Below are 21,350 nucleotides of genomic sequence, written 5' to 3'. Positions count from 1 at the left end.
GACAAAAGATACACAGAGAAATACCGCTAAATGATCAAGGAGCAAACCCGCCACGTGTATGGCAAAAACCAAAACCAGAAGCAAAAGTAAAAAGGCTCCGCCCCTGGACCTAATGTCAGCATGGTATGAATAACCTGGCTGGAGATCCCTTCCCCCTCTCTCTCTTCTGGGGAAAACTTTTACTCTATCCTGGCTGAACCAGGACAACTATGTTACTTTAGTCTTCAACACACTTCCATGTGTTAGGCACATGCAGTATAGTAATGCTAAAAAAGTGAAGTAATTTGAATTAACACTTTGTAAATCCTCAGAAATTTTAAGTACCTTATCCTGCCACAGTCTCTTGGGATTTTGCTCTGCTTGAGGTTTGTTTTTCTTCAAGAAAAAAAACAAACCCAAATTCTATTTCAGCAGTTTACTTTTTTATCACTTGGAAGGAATTTAACTGAAAGGGAAACATGGCCTGTTTCCACAATAACTTGTTCCCACATAAAATAGCTAGAGCTAAGAATCCTTAGTCATTCTAGTTTGCTTTCAAGAATAACTGCTGTGGGCAAGGCTGCAAGACACAGGGTGTAAATAATAGATGCTGCTAGCACGTTCTCTGTATCAATGTTTTATTGTTTCTAACCTTGTTGAGCTTAACTGGACTTTTGAAATCTAGTGAAGATATTAAGGTTAAAGCAAAGTATTTTCTGACCTAGTTATTGTTGGTTGTGGGGGGTTTTTTGTTTGTTTTGGTGTTTTTTTGTTTTTTAAATCTAAGCTCTTAGTTTCAACTCTCAGCAGATGGCTAGTTGACAAACTTTGCTGTACCACAGAGGGATGATTAAGTACCTTTAACTGAAACTCATGCTAGGGTGAGGAGGCTGCATGTCAAGCAGTAGGGAAGATAAAAATATAGTACCGGACAATCTGCTTCTCGCTTGAGCCAGTCTCTTTCAGTGAAGTGCCTTATGAGAGGTTCTTTAAACCTGTTCTGGCTGGGTAACAATAGCCAGCGTCACTGTAGAGCAGAAAGTAAACAGGATGCCCATAGCCTTTTATACAATAGAATAAGAAATAGAAGTAAACTGAAATCAAAATAAGTAGAACTAGAAATAAGAGAACTCACCTAGGAGATACGAGATTTGGATTAAGTGCCTTCTGAAAAGGTTCAAAGGCACGTTTCTCTGCTCTTCTGAGAGTAATTTTACCCACCAGTAAAGAGTTCAAAATTGAGCCAGAAGGAAAACAGTAACAATCTTTGTGATTCTCCCACTTGCTGCCCTCTCATTGCTAGTTCCCTTTGTTCTGGTATTCTCCTAGTATTTTACATGTTTAAATGGAAACATTTTAAGGTAACTTTTTTTTTTGGCATTAAGAAGTCTCAAAGTATGTTACTGCTTGTCAGCGAAGATGTGCTAACTTAGTTCCATGTTATCATGTAACATACTCTTAGTACTTACTTAAAGATGTTGGTTTTAAGAAGACACTTTCTAAGGAAATAAATCTCGTAAAATTACATTTCCTTTGGGGAGAGGATTTAAGTAGTGATAATGAGATTTTTGATTTAGTGCCCTCATATCCTATCTTAGATCTATATCAAGCTTTTTTGGCAGAGAATACTTAGCATCCCTTAACACATTGTTCTTTGTAAGGGCTTCCACCTCAACAATGCTCTTGTATAGCACTACCTGGACTCACATAAAACAGAAGTGTAGAATGTTAAGTCCCCTTTCTCCTCTCCAGAAGATCATGACTGGTTCACTAGTGAAAACACATATGTCCTCACAGGCGCATTCACAGATCTCTTTAATATCAGTGTAGGCTCTCTGTCCTTCTGCTCTCCATGGCTGGATCGTGAGCTCTCTTAACTTGCTGTACTTGGCTGCTACTCATGGGGTGGTTCAGCTTGATTCTTGGTAGCAGATGCACAAATTTGTCTCAAGCATCCCCCATGTTTGCAAACCCCTTGAATGTGAGCACGGGCTCTCTGTCCATACCTGGATCCTGGGCCTCCTACTTGCTGTCTAGTTCAGTTTGCCAGCAAATTATGTACACTGTGATCTTCCGCTCCCACCACCACCTTTGTGGATAATCAGCACAGAGCTGGTGCCCAGGCACATCAGTCATGTCACCTGCAATCCTACTCCAGCTGAGGGTCTGAGACCCTCATTCAGCTTCAGCCCAGTCACCCCAGTAGCTGGCATCCAGCCACTTGGGCTCTGTGAACTGCAATCCTGCATGACAGTGGTACTGGGACCCTCACCTGCTCCAGTTGCAGGGGCCCTTTCACCCAAGGTCTGACACCAGTTGCTGTCCCTGAATTAATCTTTTCTAGACATCCCAGAAACATGCTCCCTAGTCTGTGGCCAATCCAGGTACTGATGCTGAGACTTCCACCCACTTGAGTCGCTGGACCTGCAGACACAGGGGTTTCTCCTGAGGTCTGATCCAGTTCCTGGCCCAAATTCAGTCATGCCAATCTCACTCAATTGCTAGCATGTAATCTTTACAGTGCTCACGTGGGCTAGAGAGGGAGGTTATGTAGTAAAATAGTCAAGAAAAGATTTGTTACTAAGTTTTGACAGTCCCACTTGTCCCCATCTTATCAGTTGCAAAGTCCAGGCTGGCTCTCTGCAAAGCTGTGCCTGTAGTTTCTTAATGGCTCATTAATTAGTGACTAGAACTTTTCCTCCTTTGTGATTGTCTCTCTTATCCATTGTCTATCAGGTTTGTGTAACCATGTGTTTTATTTATCACTTTCTTGTTACTTATATCACACTCTGGGCTGAAAAGATCCTTGATCTGATTACCTTAATGAGCAGATGCTCTCACATTCCATGTAACCTTACAGGGTGTTGCTTTTGTTTATTTTTAAAAGTTGTTTTTTCCCAGTAAAATATGTCGGGGAAAATGCATTCTGGTTTTTGAAGATACTTTCTTCTGTCTTTCTGAAGTAACTGGTTCCTGTTTATGACCTACCACTTCCAGCATTCATGTTCAAAAACTTCAGTTAAGGACTTTTTGCCAAATATTCTTTGCAAAGTACAAATTTAATATTACACGTCATGATGGAAGTCTGAGTGGTTTTCCTTGAGGGCCCCGGACTGCTCTACTAGAAGTGCAGATTCTGTTGTAAAGGACAGTGTTCATGGGACTGTTGGTACAACCGATAGGTGATATGGATTTACAAAGTAGGTGCAGTGTGGATGCCCAGACAAACAGGAAGTGTAAAAGAAATATCAAATGAGGGTTGGGTTTTTTTTTTTTTTTCCCACTGGTAGTCATCCACACCATGAATTGAGTATAGTTTTTTGCTGTATCTGATCTTAGCTTCTACAGAGCTCCTTGAAAAGGTTCTCTGGCTTTTTATGAATTTGCCTTTATCAGCTCTGTGATGACTTATATTTGTAAAACAGCAGTTTAAAAATGTAGTCTTAAACTCTTGCTTCTATGAATGATCCTTATGACAGCGTTTCAGATCCTTGTCATATATATATGTAGCTAAACAGGTTTATTTGTGTCTTACTGTAAAAAGCTTTTTCCAAAAGAAGTTACTTGAAACTTTGAGTTGCTGACTCATTTCAATGACATCAGTTCGGTGAACCAAGCAGTTAACCGTAGTACCAAACCATCTTTTCCTTTGTCTTTTCACCAGGAAAGTATATGTTGTTGCTTACTTATTTTGAGGTGTTATTATAATTACATTCTTGCTTTGCTCTGTTGTCTCACCCAGTGGAAATGCAGTATGACACACAGGCTTGTTACGGTTTTTTTCTCTGTTTAAGGGATCCTAATGACTTAGTGGTTTACTGACTTAATAGCTGAGTGTTTCACTGCTTGGAAAAATAAGGAAAGTATGGCAGTTTTCTGCTGTCAGGGTATGATTAAGTAACACAGTATATATGGCAGTCACTTCAGTCTGAATGTGTTTTGAATTCTTTTGGGATAAGCACAGACCCTGGCAATAACTAGGGTTTTGATTGTAAATCTGAAAACTGATTTTTGTTCCTTGATAAGTAACATTTAATTGTTTAATGTGTTGTGCTGAGCATAATTAGCTCAGGACAAGGAAGTTATTTCTGATTTTTATTATAACCCTGTCATTTCTTTTTGCAGACAGTCATAGATGCCCACATCTTTCCAGCTCTTATAAATATTTTGCAAACGGCTGAGTTTCGGACAAGGAAGGAAGCTGCTTGGGCAATCACAAATGCAACATCTGGAGGCTCTGCTGAACAGATCAAGTATGAAATAGTTCAAATCTCTCAGTGCGATTGAGTGAATTACTGTTTGTGCAAGACATCCAACTAATAACCTAGAAATCTAGAAACAGATACTTTCTGTATGCTTCTAGTGTTGTATCCAAAGAGACCATTTCTTTGTTTTGAATGTTGTGAGTTGTGAATGAGCCATTCATTCCTTCAGGAAGAAACCACATAAGTATTTCAGCTGTAATAATTAATTGAACCTTTTCTGTTATCTGAAAAATCTAAATGCAACTTTTAAACTAATTTCTTAGTGGTCATTGTATAGTGTAACAGTGCATTAGGAGTCTGGAGAGGACTAGCTCAGCCCCTCAGACAAGGGCATTGTGTGCATTGTTTTTTGTGTTTAACTTATACTGGTACATTATGATTACATGCAGTTTTGTATAAAATAATACAAAGAGAAATATCTCATATTAATATAAAATATGTATATAGTTAGAATTCTAAATTTACATTACAGAATTAAATTCATATCCCTATACAGAGAGAAGGTATTTTAAAGTTATTTTCATTGTTTCAGCAGAATTGACTAGATACAAATAGATATCTATAATTTCTCAGTTTCTTCAGTCAAATTGGTATTTTATCTGATTGTTTTGGTTCTTAGACCTTCATGCTAAGTGCTTAAATGGCTCCACCAATTATAATTTTGCAGACAATTTACTGAATTCCATGCTGTGTTTTTCAGGTATTTAGTAGAACTGGGATGCATCAAACCACTCTGCGACCTTCTTACAGTAATGGACTCAAAGATTGTGCAAGTAGCACTGAATGGGCTGGAGAACATCCTGAGGCTTGGAGACCAGGAGTCCAAACGCAGTGGCACGGGCATTAATCCTTACTGCGCTCTTATTGAAGAAGCGTATGGTATGAGCAAAATGTCTGTGGGAGGCAAGGGTTACAGTGATGATCAGGAACCCACCAGAGTTTCACTAGATGCTATTTTATTAATTTCCTCATCATTATTATCTGAAAATTAACCGTTCTCTGACAAGCCTCCATTTACCAGTGTACTCCATCTACTTTGTCTGCATGTAGATTAGAGATGGTGTGTCCAGATCTTTTCTTAATTTCTTTTGACCCTAAGGGAGCCCTCTGGGTGTCAATTCGGCCTCAGTATCTTCACTCCACAGCAGATAAATGTCCAGGTGCACTGCTCTGTCCCTCAGGTTTCAAACTTTTCCCTTCCCTCTCTGCTTCCCAGTAGAATTACAGCAGCAACTTCCTTGTTTGCCTTTGCTGTGCTGAGGTTCTGGCATGTACTGGCATGATTTCACCTCAGTTCTGAGGTACTGCTGCTCTTAAGGTTAGTTTTCTTGTCAACTGTCAAGTACTTATTAAAATGTGATATCAAGAGCAGTATAGAAGAGGATAGCATCACTGAAAATGGTTTCTTGAACCATGCTTTCCTTCATAATTACGTTGACTTCCAGGGAAGAGTTAGATCAGAATAGGATTTTTTTTGCCTTCTTTGAGGGTTTAATTTCCCTTTTCATGTCATTTTTGTCTATAGAGTATTGGAGAATTGTTTCCTCTAGTCTTCATACGTAGTAAAAGGAGCAGACAAGAAAGTCACTGCAATTCCCAGTATTAGAGATTTAGTAGAGTGATAAGAATTGAAATTTCATTGTAGTATCATTCCTAGGTATCAAAGATAGTTTAGCTTGCTGCATAATATTCATTTGTTTCTGACTACAAGGCCTGAGTTTGCCCATCTGCTTAATGTTTGCCCAAAAACTAGTTGAATTTTACCTGCATTGTATATACACGTGATACAGGTTAAGTAATGGAGTCTCCATCCTTGGAAGTTTTGAAGACTTGGCTAGATACAGCTGGCCTAATCTGGTGTTGGTAGCAGTGCTGGCCAGGGCTGCAGGTTGGACTAGATGATTATTAGAAATCTCTTCCAGCTTGCAGTTACATGATTCTGTAGTTATGGTCCTTGTAAATAAAGCACTGTGATGACACGCTTTCAGGAAACATGGTCTTAAGATTCTCCTCAGAAAAAGTCTTTGAGGCCTTGTTCTTTGCACATTCAAGCTTGTTGATTTCAGTTTTTGAGTGAAAGGGTAGAGGCAGACAGAAAGTATGAGAGACATCACACAGTTACAGGGAACTCTGTGGTTAAACCTGGTTTTCCTTGGTTATAGAGAGTACAAGTTGGGTAAGGGTCTCCATAGAGGCACCCATTCTTTAACAGAATCACAGAATCATCAAGGTTGGAAAAGACCTTGAAGATCTATTCCAACCATTAATCTCACACTGGCCATTCTCAGCTCCACCAGATCCCTCGGCGCTGGGTCAACCCGAAGCTATATCTGAAGGTGGGAGAGAATTGTCATGAAATGATGTTCACAACAGACTGAAAATGGTGGTGGTCATGTGCTTTCACCAAGCTGTAACTTTTATGTACTCCTTTTCTCCACAGGCCTGGACAAGATTGAATTCCTGCAGAGCCATGAGAATCAAGAGATTTATCAGAAGGCCTTTGACCTGATTGAGCACTACTTTGGAACAGAGGATGAAGACAGCAGCATTGCCCCACAGGTGGACCTCAACCAGCAACAGTACATCTTCCAGCAGTGTGAGGCTCCCATGGAAGGCTTCCAGCTCTGAGGTGCCCCTGTGCTGTGTGCTCCTCTACCTTAGCTGATCCTGTTGTTGAGCCACAAGCCACCCGTGGAGTGATTCTCTCAATGTTTTCCATAACCCTGTTTGCGCTCATTCGCTTGCCTTGTGCACATGCTCTTACATACGTCTGGAAAACTTTTGGCTCTCTGTGGCAGGATGCCCTCTCCTTGGCAAGGGGTCACCAGAATCGCCCTTTTTCTCTAGATTCTGAACCTCTCCACTGTCATCTTCGTGGAGTTGAGGCACCTTTCTATACTTTGAGATATTCTCTGCTCCTATTACAGGAAAATAATTCCTCCTCTACTAGTCCCCACACTCCTGGCATCCAAGATATGGCTGCCTTTCTCTTGTATTTGCTGCAGTGTGTGCCTGCAGTCCAGGGAGACATTCAGACTTTCTGAGAACGTAGCTGAATTAATTCCCCGTATTCTTCCCTGGATGCCTCTCTGGATGGCCGTGTGAGATGCATTAAATCTTTACATGCGATAGATCTACTTTGCTGTATGTGCCAGCTGGGGTTATTGGCATATAGAACATGTTAAAAATAATGGAGTAAGTTCTCTATTCCCTGCAACAACAGGCTGCAATGGACGTGTTTTGTGGTTCTTAAGAATACTGAACACATCTGGCCCCAACCTTTCTGAACACTGAGCTCCCAAGCTGGATTGCAGACCACTGTGGAGATTTGTATACCTTCCCAGTCTTTCCTCTCCATGCAAAAAAAAAAAAAGAGCCTGTGAATAGGTCACTCTTACCATCTCCTCAGAAATGACTTTCCAAAAGGGCTTCTAGAACTGAGAAGCTCCTCCCACTTCTGCTTGCCAGCACAGTTTGATGCAGCTGGGCCTTCCTTAAAAACTGAACCCTTTCTGACTTCATGCTCCAGAGTCTGGTCCTTGGTATTATAGTTACAGCTGAAAAATACCTGTCTGCCTCTTTACATTTTTACACAGTGTGACTTGAACAGATTTACCTTCTGAAAAATTACCTTCCGAATACAGGAATCTTAATTTGTAAAACTTAGCACAAGGAGCATTAGATCTCCTTTTCATTTTCACAAGACAGGAACTTCCTCTCCAGCTGACCTGAAAATAAGAGTCCTCCTGGTCAAGCCCCTTATTTAACTACCAAAATGACACTACATTCAGAGGATAGTAATATGACAACTGATCTGCCTGGCCCTTTCATTTGATTTTTTTCCTTTTTTGCTGTTTATGGGACTTCAGGTGAATTAGCATGGAACGCATGGTTCCTACAGGTGACATCCATAAGGCATCGCTGACTGCATGACAGCTGTCACCCACAGCTGCAGACTGCCCCTCTGCTAGCAGCATGTTCTTGGCTCCGCAACCCGCTTAGATCACAGACATCTGATGCGAAGGCCAGCCGCTCCTCACCGAGTTCAGCTGACATGGACGCCAAACTCTTCACACAACTGGGGAGATGCCACAGGATTGAAAGTGGCGGTTCCATTTCTGTAAATGCAATGGAGTCCCCCCTGCATTGGGCTATGTTCTTTCAAGCCGTTTTGGACGCTTGGAACATGCATTTGTCCAGTGTAAACATTTCAAAATCGCCATCGACAACTGCAGCATCATGTACCTGTGGTAAATGTTAGTGGCAGAACTGTCTGTAAGATCCTCCTTGTGACTCCTCTCAGTGACAAACCACTGCAAAAGCAAAACCAGCCCATTGAATACAGAATAATAAAAACATAGAAATCATTTGTCAAACTGCTGAAAGAAGCTAGGCAAAGGCCTGAACATCAGCTCTGTGTGACCATTATTTAAATACAGTCTTCAGTTCTGTCTGTGCTTCAGGATGGAGATTGACCTGTGTGGCCACTGCAGAAGCCACTTGCTGCCTCCCTAGCTAAGCCAGTTGGCCTCCACCTTCCCTCTCCCAGTTATTTTCTCTAGTGCTGCTTTGTGCTGAAGGAACATTTAGTTTACTGCACTTGATCTGTAAATGGACTTTGATTCTTTGTAATTTTAGGGGGTTAAATTTGGTGGTTAATTTAAAAAAAAAAAAAAGCAAAAAACCCCTCAATGTTGCCTTTACATCACATAAAAATAACTGTGTTTCTCTTTTCTTGAAGGGTGATAGAAGCACTGATTAGTAGCAAAATCTTGTTTTAGCTTTTGGATTTTTTTGTGCTGGATTTTTTTACGTGTAAATTTCCAATAACATGTCATTTCTATAAGATTTGTTTAAAATCATGTACCTCTTACTGGATGGTATAAAAATGCTACATATTTTGTAAACAAATCTGAGCAAAGTGTGTGTGCATATATTCTGTATATTCATATATGTATATTCTGTGTATATATACACTAGTGTGTATATATACATATATACACACACACGTGTATATATATATACACATATGCATATGTGTGTGTATATATATACATATCTATATATCTATATATCTATATATATATAAGTGTTTTCTCTTCCAGGCTAGTGAAAACAATGTGGTGCATTGGCGTTTCCCTCCCCTGTCCCCGAAGAAAATAATGACAATTGCCTCTAAATGAGTGAATTAAAAAAGAGTCCATTTAAGCTGAATGGTGTGCCTTCCTGTGTAAGGAGCCTGGCCAGTGTTTGTTACTTTTGCCGTGGATGTGTGAATTCAGAGCAGATAAGTATAAATCTTTAAGCTTGGTATATTTGTTTGAAGTGACAGGCCTGGTTGACACAGGTAATGCTGTTGTCATATATACTTAGACTGTGTAAGGCATTTGATTGGTACTGCGTAATATTTTGACTGAAAACTAAACCAATACAAAAATCAACATGGCACACATTAAATGGATTAAAATGTGGCTAAGTCATAGGTCTCAATTTAATTTTAAATGGTGCTTAATTGAGTGTATTTCCATCAGGATCTTCCAGCCACCAGTTCTTGGCCTTGCTTGACTCAGCCTTGTTAATAGGTTGCAAAGAAACAAACCCTACTTCTAACAAAGGCTGCAGAATATATGGGTACAGAAGGGAGATCAGACTTGTGAATTATGAAAAGAACAGCTCACTGATAAAGACTGATCAGAATTACTTTGTAAGCCAAGGGCAAGTAAACTATTTGCATTTTAATAGAGCCAAATATGTAGTGTAACATTACCCATCTAATAAATAACATTCAGGCCACAGGTGAAGGACTCTGTTTTGGAGGAACAGTGCTGTTGAAAGATTATGAGGATCGTTACATGTTTGCACTTGAACACTGCTTCCTAACATGTTTCTGTGTGGCTAGTGTAATGCTCACAGGTACAAAAAGAAATCTTTAGCATAAATGGAGAATTTATATTAACTTTATATTTGGCATTGATGAAATTGTTTTTTACAGGAACACTCAGTGTTGCTATCAGCAGTTAAAGAATGAAAAAAATCGGAAACAGCAAGAACTGTAACAAGGGTGTAAGTTCCATTCAGATGAGAAATGAGGCACTTTTTCAGACTGACATGAGAGTAACAAGGGTTATGATCCGTGCTAGAAACAATGAAACTAGTATTCTCTGCTTTCCTAAAGGATGTGCTGCTGCTCAGACAGGACCTATCTCAGGGAACACCTCTAGCTTCCACTTCTGTGAAGGCCACACTGTGTTTTGAATAATCTGTTCTTGTCTGTGTGGAAGAGGCAGCATGAGTAGAGGATAGGCCAGGGAGCTGTTGGAGTTTTTGGGTTCTCTTAGCTCCACCATGCAGTGAGTAGTGCCAGAAGAGTGATCTCACTTATTCTTCCCTTATCCTAAAAATTGAAACAAATGCATTTGTTTGCTTGTGGAGATCTAATCTAACACCTTCCAAAAGCCCCACAGGATGCAAAGATGAAAAAATTGAGGAGTGGCTGAGGGAACTGGGGGGGTTTAGTCTGGAGAAGAGGAGGCTGAGGGGAGACCTCATGGCCCTCTACAGCTCCCTGAAAGGAGGGTGCAGAGAGGGGGGATGAGTCTCTTGAGCCAAGGAACAAGCACCAAGACAAGAGGGAATGGCCTCAAGCTGTGCCAAGGCAGGGTCAGGCTGGCTCTTAGGAAGTATTTCTTTGCAGAAGGGGTTGTTGGGCGTTGGAATGGGCTGCCCAGGGCAGGGGGGGAGTCCCCATCCCTGGAGGGGTTGAAGAGTCGGGTTGACCCAGCGCTGAGGGATCTGGTGGAGTTGGGAACGGTCAGTGTGAGGTTAATGGTTGGACTGGATGGTCTTCAAGGTCTTTTCCAACTGACATGATTCTGTGACTGATGACAGGTGGTGGCATCACCTGAAGGCTGCAACTGTGGTGGAATGACTGGATAGCTTGTTTGGTTCGATCTCATCAATAGTACCCAGAAATACAGTTCATAGAAAGATGGGACTGCAGCAGCTATTTTCTAGCTCTTAAAGTGCTAGAGAGGACTGCACTACATATCTTACTACTTCTCTTTTCTAGGTATAAAATCAAGATTTACCCTGCATTTTGGTAGCGTTTTTAATTTATTCAGCAATAGTGCTAATTTTTTAGTAATACAACAAAAGTTATCAGCAAAGTTTCAAGAAAAATAATCTGCCTTCCAGCATCAGGAAGTTCATAAACTAGATTTTCCTGTTTCTGGAGTCCTCAGGGCCATGTAGCAGGCAGCCCTGGGAAATAACAGTTTTGAGCAGTCCTGACAGTTCTCATCTACATTTCCTTCTAAATGAACTGAAAGGAGGAAAAATACTGTCTCCAGTTGCTGCAAGCTGTTCAGCATGAACATTAAGTGACTCCTCTGGGATGACTGTCAGAAATAGGACTGTTGGGAGTTGTTCCTTGCAGGTATTACTGGGTCTGCTGCTTTTAAAACTTGATACAAGCCCACTTAAAGATCATCTGCCTCATGAAAGCACAGATGATGATTTAAAGGGGGGAAAACGCAAATGTATCTAAAAGGTTTGGAAAAAAGAACTCTGCACCAGAGAGCTGGAATACCTGATTGACTTTCTCTTAAATCTGATAGCAGAGGTTGAAGCTGTTGCTCAGTATTCCCTCAAAATAGTGATCTCTGTTCCCTTAGCTTGGACACTTGCTCATCTCACAACCAGCTCTGGTGTAAAAACTGTTAGGTTGTCATTTGCAACACAGTGGTTCTTAGGAATGCCACTTCACTGTCTATCTCCCTCCTCTTTTCATTAAAGGAGGGCAGTTCTTCACAAAAAGTGATCCTTCACTTACACAAATGCAGCCAGAATATGCTGGACCTAGAACAGGTAAGCAGATTTTTCTAATAACCAATCATTTTAGTGATGTTAATGCAGGTCATACAATTATTCTTGACTCAAGGGCTCCCCATAGACTTGTTCTGTCTTGCACAGAGGAACATATATTTGAAGCAGCCAGTAACAATACAGACTACATACAGCACCATTCTTATGGGAGGGGCCTTGAAGGAACCCCAAATAGTACTAGTGGATGACTGCCCAGTGAAGGTGTTTTGTTGGTAGGATTATGGATGTACAAGCAGAAACCTAATGGGCTGTCCTTTTGTGTCCTAGTTGTCTTGTAGTAAGTGGTAAGTAAGAGCGTTAAGAGTTCCTAAGGAGACTGGTATGAAGAATTCAGGTCCAGCTCATGCAGTCTTTTGAAAGATGCATGTGGGAAACAATTATTCTGTCTCTCCAGTTTGCTCATTTGTCCTGTTCTGCTAACCCTGAAGAGGAGACTTTAGAGGAAAGGGGAGGTTGTTAGGAAAAGAAAGTAGGTATTTCTGGTCTTATTGATTACAAGATCCTGTATTCATTCTTGAACGTGAGAGTACAGAACTAATGTACAGGACAGATGTCACTATATCATCCTTACAGTGCTTGAAAAGGACTCAGGTTTTCTTCCCCAGTCCTTGGTCTCTTCATGTCTTCCTCTAAGGTTTAGCAGATGTACTCTGAGTAGCTTCCTCCTTCCACTGAGCTTTCTTCTCAAAGTTTATGCTTGCGAGAGATTGATGCCTTTTCACAGCCTACAACATAGTGACAAAGCAAGAGCAGTAACTGTAACCTAAAGGACCACAGAGATGAAACATGAATCAGTAGTTTACAAAATACCTGGCCTGTCCTTACCAAGGCACAGTTCTGTCAACTTTAATGCCAGGAAGAGAAGAGTGAGTTAAAACATCCAGAGACGATTTTAGCTTAAAACTCATTGCTTCTCTGGGAATAAATTAAACCTTTTTGTTAAGGCACTAGAAGATACATTATGTGCTTCTGGTCAGCATTTAATACTAATCAGAGGTACTGGAAACAAAAGTTATAATAGATTCCAGCTGCTGTGGAAAGGGTCCCAAAATAGCTGTTGTCCTCTTTCCAGTGTTTGCGTTCACACTACTCCAATTTAAGAGGAAAATGTTCTGGGAATTGTCAGCGTTTGATCTCTTCTGCTAAAGCCAGGGAAAAACCTTTCCACGGTTTTGTTCCAGAGTCCTGGATCCTTTTAATTTTGCTAGGCAAATGCTGACAGAAACATCATTTGACTTCAAGAGTTCACAGTGCTAGGGTTGAGACCCTGTTACTAGTTTTAAGGTTTCTCTGGAACACTCAGTGGTCTATAGAAACAAGATCTGAACACTGTAATTAGAAGAACTGCTTCAGAGAAAGGCAGCATACAAATAAGTTCTTGCCCATACAGATGCTTTAAGATCAGGGTTTTCTGCTTCCAGTCATGCTTAACAGAAACACAGTCCATTACATTCTTTTACCACTGTGCTTTTTATCCAAAGTAACATGACAATCTCCACAGATTATATTCACATTCCTTGATTTGAGAGTAATGCTGCTGAGAGGTTTTAGCTTGGCTTCAGTACACACAAAGTGCTCCTTGCTTCTTTATAGAAATACCTCAAAGTTAATAGTTCACCAACTGTTAAACACAAAACTAAAACATGACTAACCATTGCTGCACTTGGAATCTTAAACTTTATGCTTAATCTCTTCATATGATGCAATTTAAATCATAGACATAATTCTGCCACGTGCTGAACTTCTTTGGCATCTTGCCAAATTCTACACAAGTAAAGGATATTCAGCATCTACAGAACATGGGAGCTTTTCTCTGAAACAGTTTTTCAATTCAACATAATTTGAGAAAACCTGTTCCATCTGCACTAAAGAGACTATTTTCTAATGCAATTAAAGGGCACAGAATTATTACTGACCATCATGTCACTGTTTAAAAGGACTTTTGAAAATTATCAAGTCTGTCTGTGGAGAAACATACTCATTTGCTATTTCCATTATATTGATTCTAGAGTGTTCCAGTATGTAGAGAGGCATTTGTAATAGGGCCCAAGGAGCATTTACCTGTCTACCAGATCCTGACAACAGAAGGTGCTCTTTCCTTTTTGAACTCTGGCAGCCCATCAGCAAAATTAAGGGGTTAAAACAACATAAGCTGAGAAAAAAAAAGTTGTCTTTTTTCCTTTTAAGGGAAGTGTATGCTTTCTAACAGTGCCATCACCCTTTTCTAACTTGGGATTTTATCAATGAGGGTCACTTCTGGGAGGATTTATTTTTAATTTCTGCTCAGTGATAAAATGAAAAAAAAAGACAGCCCACAAACCCAAACAAAACAGTACTAACAATCCATAGGAGGGACTGAAGTTTAAGACTGATTTACACTTGCCAGCCAAAAATCTCCACTTACCTGCTTCCCTTTAATCACCATGGCTATGCATCCCGCTATTGTCAAGACAATCATTACGTAGCTGAACTTCACACGCAGTGTGGTCTTTGCTGCTCTGATTGTTTCAATCCTCAAGAAATAATAATAAAAGAACAGACTCCTTATCAAACACCTAAATAAGTTATCTGGCTAATTGTTTAATTTCTCCTAGCATGCGATCTATACAGTTTTACATAATGCTAATGGTACTTGGCTCTTCTCACAGAAATATTCTACAAGAATGGGAAAGGCTGATCCCCAGCTACCTTTGGAGATACTTGGTCACAAAGGTGTTCCTCTCTCAGCTGGAAAAAACCCCAATATTTTAAACTTTGCTTATTGAATTGTTAAGAGACCATAGTGCCTTTCTAGACCTAGAATGCTCCTGACTGCAATGCAGAGGAGCAATGCTGCACTATTTAACTACGTATGTTCACTATGGAGAGGACAGGAAAAAGAGGGGTAGTTTTACTAATGTGTTTTCCTTCATGTCAGCTCCCTCTGTGCTCACTACCACCTTCCAATACCTGCAAAGCCAAAGAACACTCCATCTATATTAGAACTGTGATGTATTTAACATTGTAAAACATGCTTTTTCCCTCACTAGCCAAAGCATGGTAAAAAGTGGAAGGATGCATTATCACAGCTTAGCAATTCTTTCTGCCTGAACTTCAGAATAGTTTCATTTATGATGCAGTCTATTTTCCAGCAAGAATGCTTCCTCTACTACAGGATTTGATAGTGCTACAGATTACACACTGGCTGCTGAAGGTAATACTGCTCAGAAAGTCTGATTAGGACCCGGTAGAAGAACAGTGGTTGCCACTTCACTCCTGATAGAGTAAATAGTCTTCAAGTAATCAGTTTTCCTAAGGAGCTCAGGAGGCATAGAGGGTTGTAAGTTTTCCAATGTCAGCTTTGGACAGAGGACTCCTTTAAAATTTTTTATTTATTTTAGGGTGCTTTTCTAGCCACACCAGTAGCTATACTACTCCTTCAGGAAACCTGTTGCCTAGTCTACTGTTATATTTTAAAAACCAGAAGTCTTCCACAAGACTATCAGTTACTAAAGCATTCCAGCTGTACATGGGATGAGTTAAAAGAAAAAAAATCATGCTAGGTCATCTGAAAATTATCATTCTATCCAAATGACACCTCAGTTGCAGTTAAAGTTCATATTAGAGATAGCAGTGCAAGAAGGGCCAATGAAGCAGAATGCTTTTAGATGTGCTTTCCACAAAAACCAAAGGCTTACAGCCTATATATTTAACTCCCCTTGCAGAATTTAAAAGCAGTTAACTCCCTCCTGAAGGATGTCTAACATTCTCCCTGATTAAACTTGGCACATTAGAAAGTTACAAAGGACTAGAAAAGCATCAGCATCATGTGATGAAAGAATAAATGCATCAAACTACATAATTATACCTCAACACTAACATGGGTAGTGGATTTAATGGAACTGGGAAATTATCACTGTACACAAATGTGAACATGGAATCTTCTATGACATTTTCACTGTTACACTTGGAAGAAAAAAAGATACTGAAGGATCCATGATAGTTCAACAAGGTAAATTGCATGGGACCTAAGAACTGAAAAGAGTTTTGCTACTGTTTTTCAAGAGGAGGGCAAGTGATTTGATCACCATTTCACAATATTGAGCCAAGTACAAGATTTCTGATTATAGGGAAGACATCCATCTACTGTGAAACTAATAGCTAAATTTAGCTTCCAGGTTAATTGTTTTGCTAATTTGCAATGAAGAACTTGGGCACAGACTGCAATTAACCTGAAATGCACAGGAATAAGATTTAAAAACTTAGTTATTTTTTGAAGTACCTTAGATGTGTTAGAATACACAAGAGGAAAAGGTAATTACCTGAACATGATTTGCATTTTAAATCAATTCAGTGGCTAAGATTAATGTTTAATAAATGAGTTACTTCTGATCACCACATCTTGCAAGATTACTGAGTTCTATCACAAGTCCTTACAACCCACTCTTAATTCAGCTCAGAACTGGAAAATGAGCTTTTGTGCTTTTATAGTTCTCAATTGCCTTCTCAGCTTTGAGTGAACTATTTGCCTAAATAAAAATCAAAATCCCCTATGCACTTGCAAAAATGGTCAGCTTTTATCAGAAGTTGGTTTGTCCTTCCAATAAATCATTGAAATGGCTTCAATCACTCCCCTGTTTTCTTAAAAACACTCATAGCAAGTGTTTGGTATGCAAAAATACATGAACTGACTATAGAATTTAATAATCTATGCCTTTACGTATTTCAAGTGTATTTTTAAGAAAAAAGATTCAATACAACATTGAAGAATTCATTTATAGCAATATTTATCCATTGAGATACATTTAGAAGAAACTCAAGATAAATGGGTGGATTTTCAATTCCCATACAGTACCTCCGAACAAACAGAGTATCTTTTAGAGGGCAGCTACACAGTTTCTTTCCCAAGTAGTACAAGATTTACTCTATCTTTTTAATTTAAATAAATACATATATCTAAAAGCATTACAAGCATGTTTTAAAAGATAACTATACTACCACCAAGAATGTTTTTTACAGTAATAATTGCCTGTTGTTAAGTTTGATCTTCACTTTAGACAGGCAAGCTAGAACATCCAGTTTTATTTTCTACTTTTCACACAGGGCAAAGCACTGCCCTTTGCACTCCACCAGCAACAGGGAAATTTTGACTATATTTCCACTGTCAGCTTAAATTCCAAGAATAAAGAAAGTTGGCCCATGCCCTCTAGACATTCATTAATAGATATTTTAAATGAGTTTCAGTTATTTTATACCTACATCATGAAAGTTTCACACAGTGGGAGACTGACATATAAATAAAAATGCTAGAAAATGCTTACACTAACATTTGCAAAAAGCTTTTCTGATTGGGAGAGAAGAGTATAACTAACTCGTTTGTGATGTTTTTCTAATGAAACAACTTATAAATGCTAGTCATCCCTTCAGAAAAAAAAGCCAAAGGGATATATTACCTCAGCAAAAGAGAATTGCTTAGGTTATCTCATCTACAAGGCGATACACAAGCACAGCAGTGTAAGAATTTTCAGCTGTGAAAACCCATTCCATTGAAGAAAAATTATTCTGGACTTGCATTCAAGTTAACTTATTCCTGTGTAGTCAGTGTCTCCTTTATAGCTTCAAAACTGGCACTTACGAGACAGTCTCTGGTATATCTTCTGTTTTTTTGAAATGGCCTGCCCACAACAAAAATCTTTTCTCCCAGTCTGTAGGCTTGTGTCCAGGCACCCTCAAAGGAGGCCGACCTAAAAAAAAAACCCAACAAAATGCACAACCACCAAAACAATAGTCAGAAGCTGAACAGCCGCAGCTGTAATGCAACCAGTTAGAGAGAGCAATGCAGAATTTTAAGTGTGATTACTAGAGTTCGTTACAGAACAAAAAGTGTATCACAGTCAGATTAACAAACCTGTAAATATTGATTAAACTGAGGCCAATTAAGGAAAGCCAAAGCTTGCCCAAGACCTGTATATTTGTAGCTCTATAAATCTGCATAACCTGCTCCAGCATCTAAGCTTCCTAAGGTGCTATGATATGTTTTTCCTATTATATTTAAATTAGTTTAAAAAAAAAAATCAAATGGAACTGCTACGAAAAAGCCAATATGCTGCACCATTCCATCACAAAATGTTAACTTTTCCAGGCAGCGTAAGATTTTATCTTATCCGGGGGTATAAACAAACAGATGACTGTAGGCAAAGAGCAGACCCTCAGTTTTCCGCTCAGTCTTTCAAAATATTGAGAATGTAATAGGGGAAGGTTTCCATACAAAACATACCATGAAAATCTAGCAAACAAACTGCAAAGATAGACAGTTTTTTGTCTCTTTTTTATGGTCTCTTTCTTTTTTTAAGCAATAGGAGGTAACCTGTATGGATGTGTGCTGCCTCGTGAATTCATGAATTATCTAGGAAGTGGGGTGGATACACAGTTTGCTGACAACACTGAGTTAATCAAATACAAAGAGGGCTAAGCGCAAAGAGCCACAGGGCTTCAGAATCCTGAGTCAATGAGATGGCCAGTGAAACCACACACATATAGAGAGGAAGCAACTCCAGTTTATGTACAAATGACGCACTAACCTAACCATTATTGCTGAGGAGTAAGTCCTCAGGGTTTCATACATTTTGGCAAAATGTTCAGTAATAGTCAGAAAGGGAAACAGCATTACTAGCAATGATGAGGTACACAGGCCAACACAAAAAGCATTATTATGCTGTTGTATAAAACCGTGACTCCAGTATTTTGGAAAGCACGTGAAATACTGATCCCTCATCTCGGAAATAGCTGGAATAGAACAGGCACAGAGAAAAGTGGTAAGGACAGCCACTGGTATGGAATGGCCACCATATAAGAAACAGTATCACTGATTGAGAGCCTGTGGCCTGGAAAAGCAGTAACTGAAGCTCCCCTGAGCACAACAGAGAACACCAGAATCAGAAGTGATACTGGGATTGTGGGTTATAAGGAACAAGTAAGTCCTGCTTTAGAAAGGGTACTGAATAAAGGAACATCAGACTGAAAAAAAGAATGCATAAGGTTCAAAAACAAAGACAAGACCCTATTTGTTTTCTCACAGCATGGTTCAGCTGAGGAATTCCTTCTTGGACAATGTGGATGCTAAAAATACATCCAGGCTTAAGAGACTGGGCAAATTTATGACAGAAAAATCCAGTGAGGACTACTGAACACAAAGATGCCACTTCTGGGGCAGCAGTGTAGGGGAGAAACACTATGTTATGTTTGCCGTCTTCCTTAGATACTTGCTATAGGTCACCGTTCCTATTAGTCTTCACAGAAATGTAAGGGAAGTCATTTACTGGCCACTACTGGAGACACCATGCTGTTAGGAGGAGCTTTCTCTCACCCAGTACAGCTGCATGACATTTTAAACACAGAAGCATGCAAAATGCTTCACATTTGTATGCTCCTTTTATCTAGCATCGGTAGGCCATGATGGGAACTTACTACACAGTAAGTCTGATTAGAGCATCCTAACTGTCACATATATAGTGAAATACTGTTTCATGGCCTGAGCTTTACCTGACCAACTCCACCTTCAAACGTGAACCAACCCAACAATTCAGACTGACGCTCCTGCTGGGCATGTTCAATTTTGTGAACAGCTGCAGCTGGTTGTACTATGAAAAATTGCAGATGTTATTTTAGCTCATCCAACATTCCTAAACATCAACAGTTTACTTTGGGGTTGAACAGTGAGCTCTAGAGCACAGCTGAAGAGCCTTCAATCTAAGGCTGCATGTCAGGTAAGATACTAGTGACCTACTACAAAGCAAAAGCTGTGTTATTGTCACAAGAAGAAATACTGACTCCTGGCTTTGTTAGAAAACCAGATTTTGTTGCTAAATTTAAAGCTGAGATTTTCAGAATAAAGTTGAGAATTCTCTCTCAAAATCAGGGACATTAGTATCGACATCAGCCAAAACTTCCTGTTCAGATGATTTCAGCCTACATATCTAAGTATTTTGTGGCATGAATCATAGCATGATCATTATCAAAAACTCTTACTTCTTGGCTGAAGTTGACCTTCTTCCTGGGGTTTAATGCAAAGTCTTCTGCTTATCTTTGGATCTGTTCCTTTAGTCATCTGCAGAATTGAGGGAATATTTCTTCCCAACAGTTTAACAGCCCTATCTGGAAGAGAAAGCAGAGGATGCAACAGGGCCAAATCTAACTCAGAACAGTGGAAAGCAAGAATACTATCTTTTAAATGGAAGTGTTTGGGGCTTTTTAAAAACAAGAGGAAAAAGAAAGAAAAACAATAGGTACAAATCTAATATTATCAAGAAACAACAGATTTAGTTGTAACAGAGCCTACCGAAGAAATTAAAGCTTGTCTGCGAGTTATGACTTAAGCTTGCCCATTAACCTTATAGAGAAAAAAGGCAATGCAAGATTAGAGCCTACAAGCAATTTTAAAAACACAATGCACCCGACAATTTCAAGAAACTCAATCTATTTAAATGCTTAAGATATACTTTGGACAGTGCTATTTCAAGGACCGTACACCAGCATTCTACCAATCCTGTCAGATCCCAAAAGCAAGTCACAGACTTGACAAAGTCAACAAAAAAGCCAAAAAAGCAGAATCTTGCCATACAGATACCTACTGTTTAGTGTATTAGTAAAGGACAGGGTACCGTATATATGAAAACATACTCCCAAGAGCAAGCTTGTAACAGATCAATTAATATGATGAAAAATTTCTGAGGGAGGAAAAAACAACTTTGAAAGGTAAAAGGCACTTTTAAAAATATCAAGCGAGTTCTTTTTCCTCTTTATGCTGGCTAAAAAGGCCTCTCCTATGAAGAACTACTGCCCTTTATTTTCTAGGCATAATGCATTCCATCTCTGAAAAAAATAAATTTACATTTATAGGGAACCCCCAACCTCAACGAAACCAAACCCTTTTCAAGGTCTCAGAGAAGGCAAAAATGCAGAAATCTTTCTTTTTTTAAAAAAAAAAAAAACCAAAAACAAACAAACCAACAAACCGTCAGGCTGCCTCGGGGTTGACAACGTCGCCTCGCCCACCGCCTTACTGGCGAACCGGCGGGCAGCCTGTGCCCTAGAGCCCCCCGGGGCTCCTTCCTGGGAGCCCGCGGTGCGGGAGCCTCCGTGGGCGCCTTCACATTGTGAAGTACCACGCGTGTCTCCATTTGGACTTTGGATCATATTGGAAGCTGCTGCTCAAAGCAGTGTCGCTTTCAACGTATGGATTAT

The 21,350-nt window shown here is 39.7% G+C and overlaps 2 protein-coding genes across 2 annotated transcripts in view; one reads left to right on the top strand and one right to left on the bottom strand.

Moving 5' to 3' along the window:
* Window positions 1-9,715, top strand: part of KPNA1 (karyopherin subunit alpha 1) — a 41,875-nt gene extending 32,160 nt beyond the window's left edge. The window contains exons 11-13 of the mRNA XM_026860900.1: window positions 4,105-4,232; window positions 4,945-5,123; window positions 6,685-9,715. Coding sequence (XP_026716701.1) covers window positions 4,105-4,232; window positions 4,945-5,123; window positions 6,685-6,872 — 495 coding nt within the window. The 3' untranslated portion in view covers window positions 6,873-9,715. The remainder of the gene's footprint in view (window positions 1-4,104; window positions 4,233-4,944; window positions 5,124-6,684) is intronic.
* Window positions 9,716-12,613: 2,898 nt separating this feature from the next.
* FAM162A (family with sequence similarity 162 member A) lies at window positions 12,614-21,302 on the bottom strand. The gene is made up of 5 exons (XM_026847201.1): window positions 21,122-21,302; window positions 20,136-20,261; window positions 17,743-17,851; window positions 14,533-14,641; window positions 12,614-12,853 (listed from the first exon to the last, which is right to left on the bottom strand). The coding sequence occupies exons 1-5, from the start codon at window positions 21,300-21,302 to the stop codon at window positions 12,758-12,760; spliced, it is 621 nt and encodes a 206-aa protein (XP_026703002.1). The 3' UTR covers window positions 12,614-12,757.
* Between the last annotated feature and the right edge of the window lie 48 nt (window positions 21,303-21,350).

The sequence above is a fragment of the Athene cunicularia genome (assembly GCF_003259725.1).
Source record: "Athene cunicularia isolate RWA chromosome 1 unlocalized genomic scaffold, athCun1 chr1_part1, whole genome shotgun sequence".
Taxonomy (NCBI): domain Eukaryota; kingdom Metazoa; phylum Chordata; class Aves; order Strigiformes; family Strigidae; genus Athene; species Athene cunicularia.
This window is presented reverse-complemented; position numbering and strand designations above follow the sequence as displayed.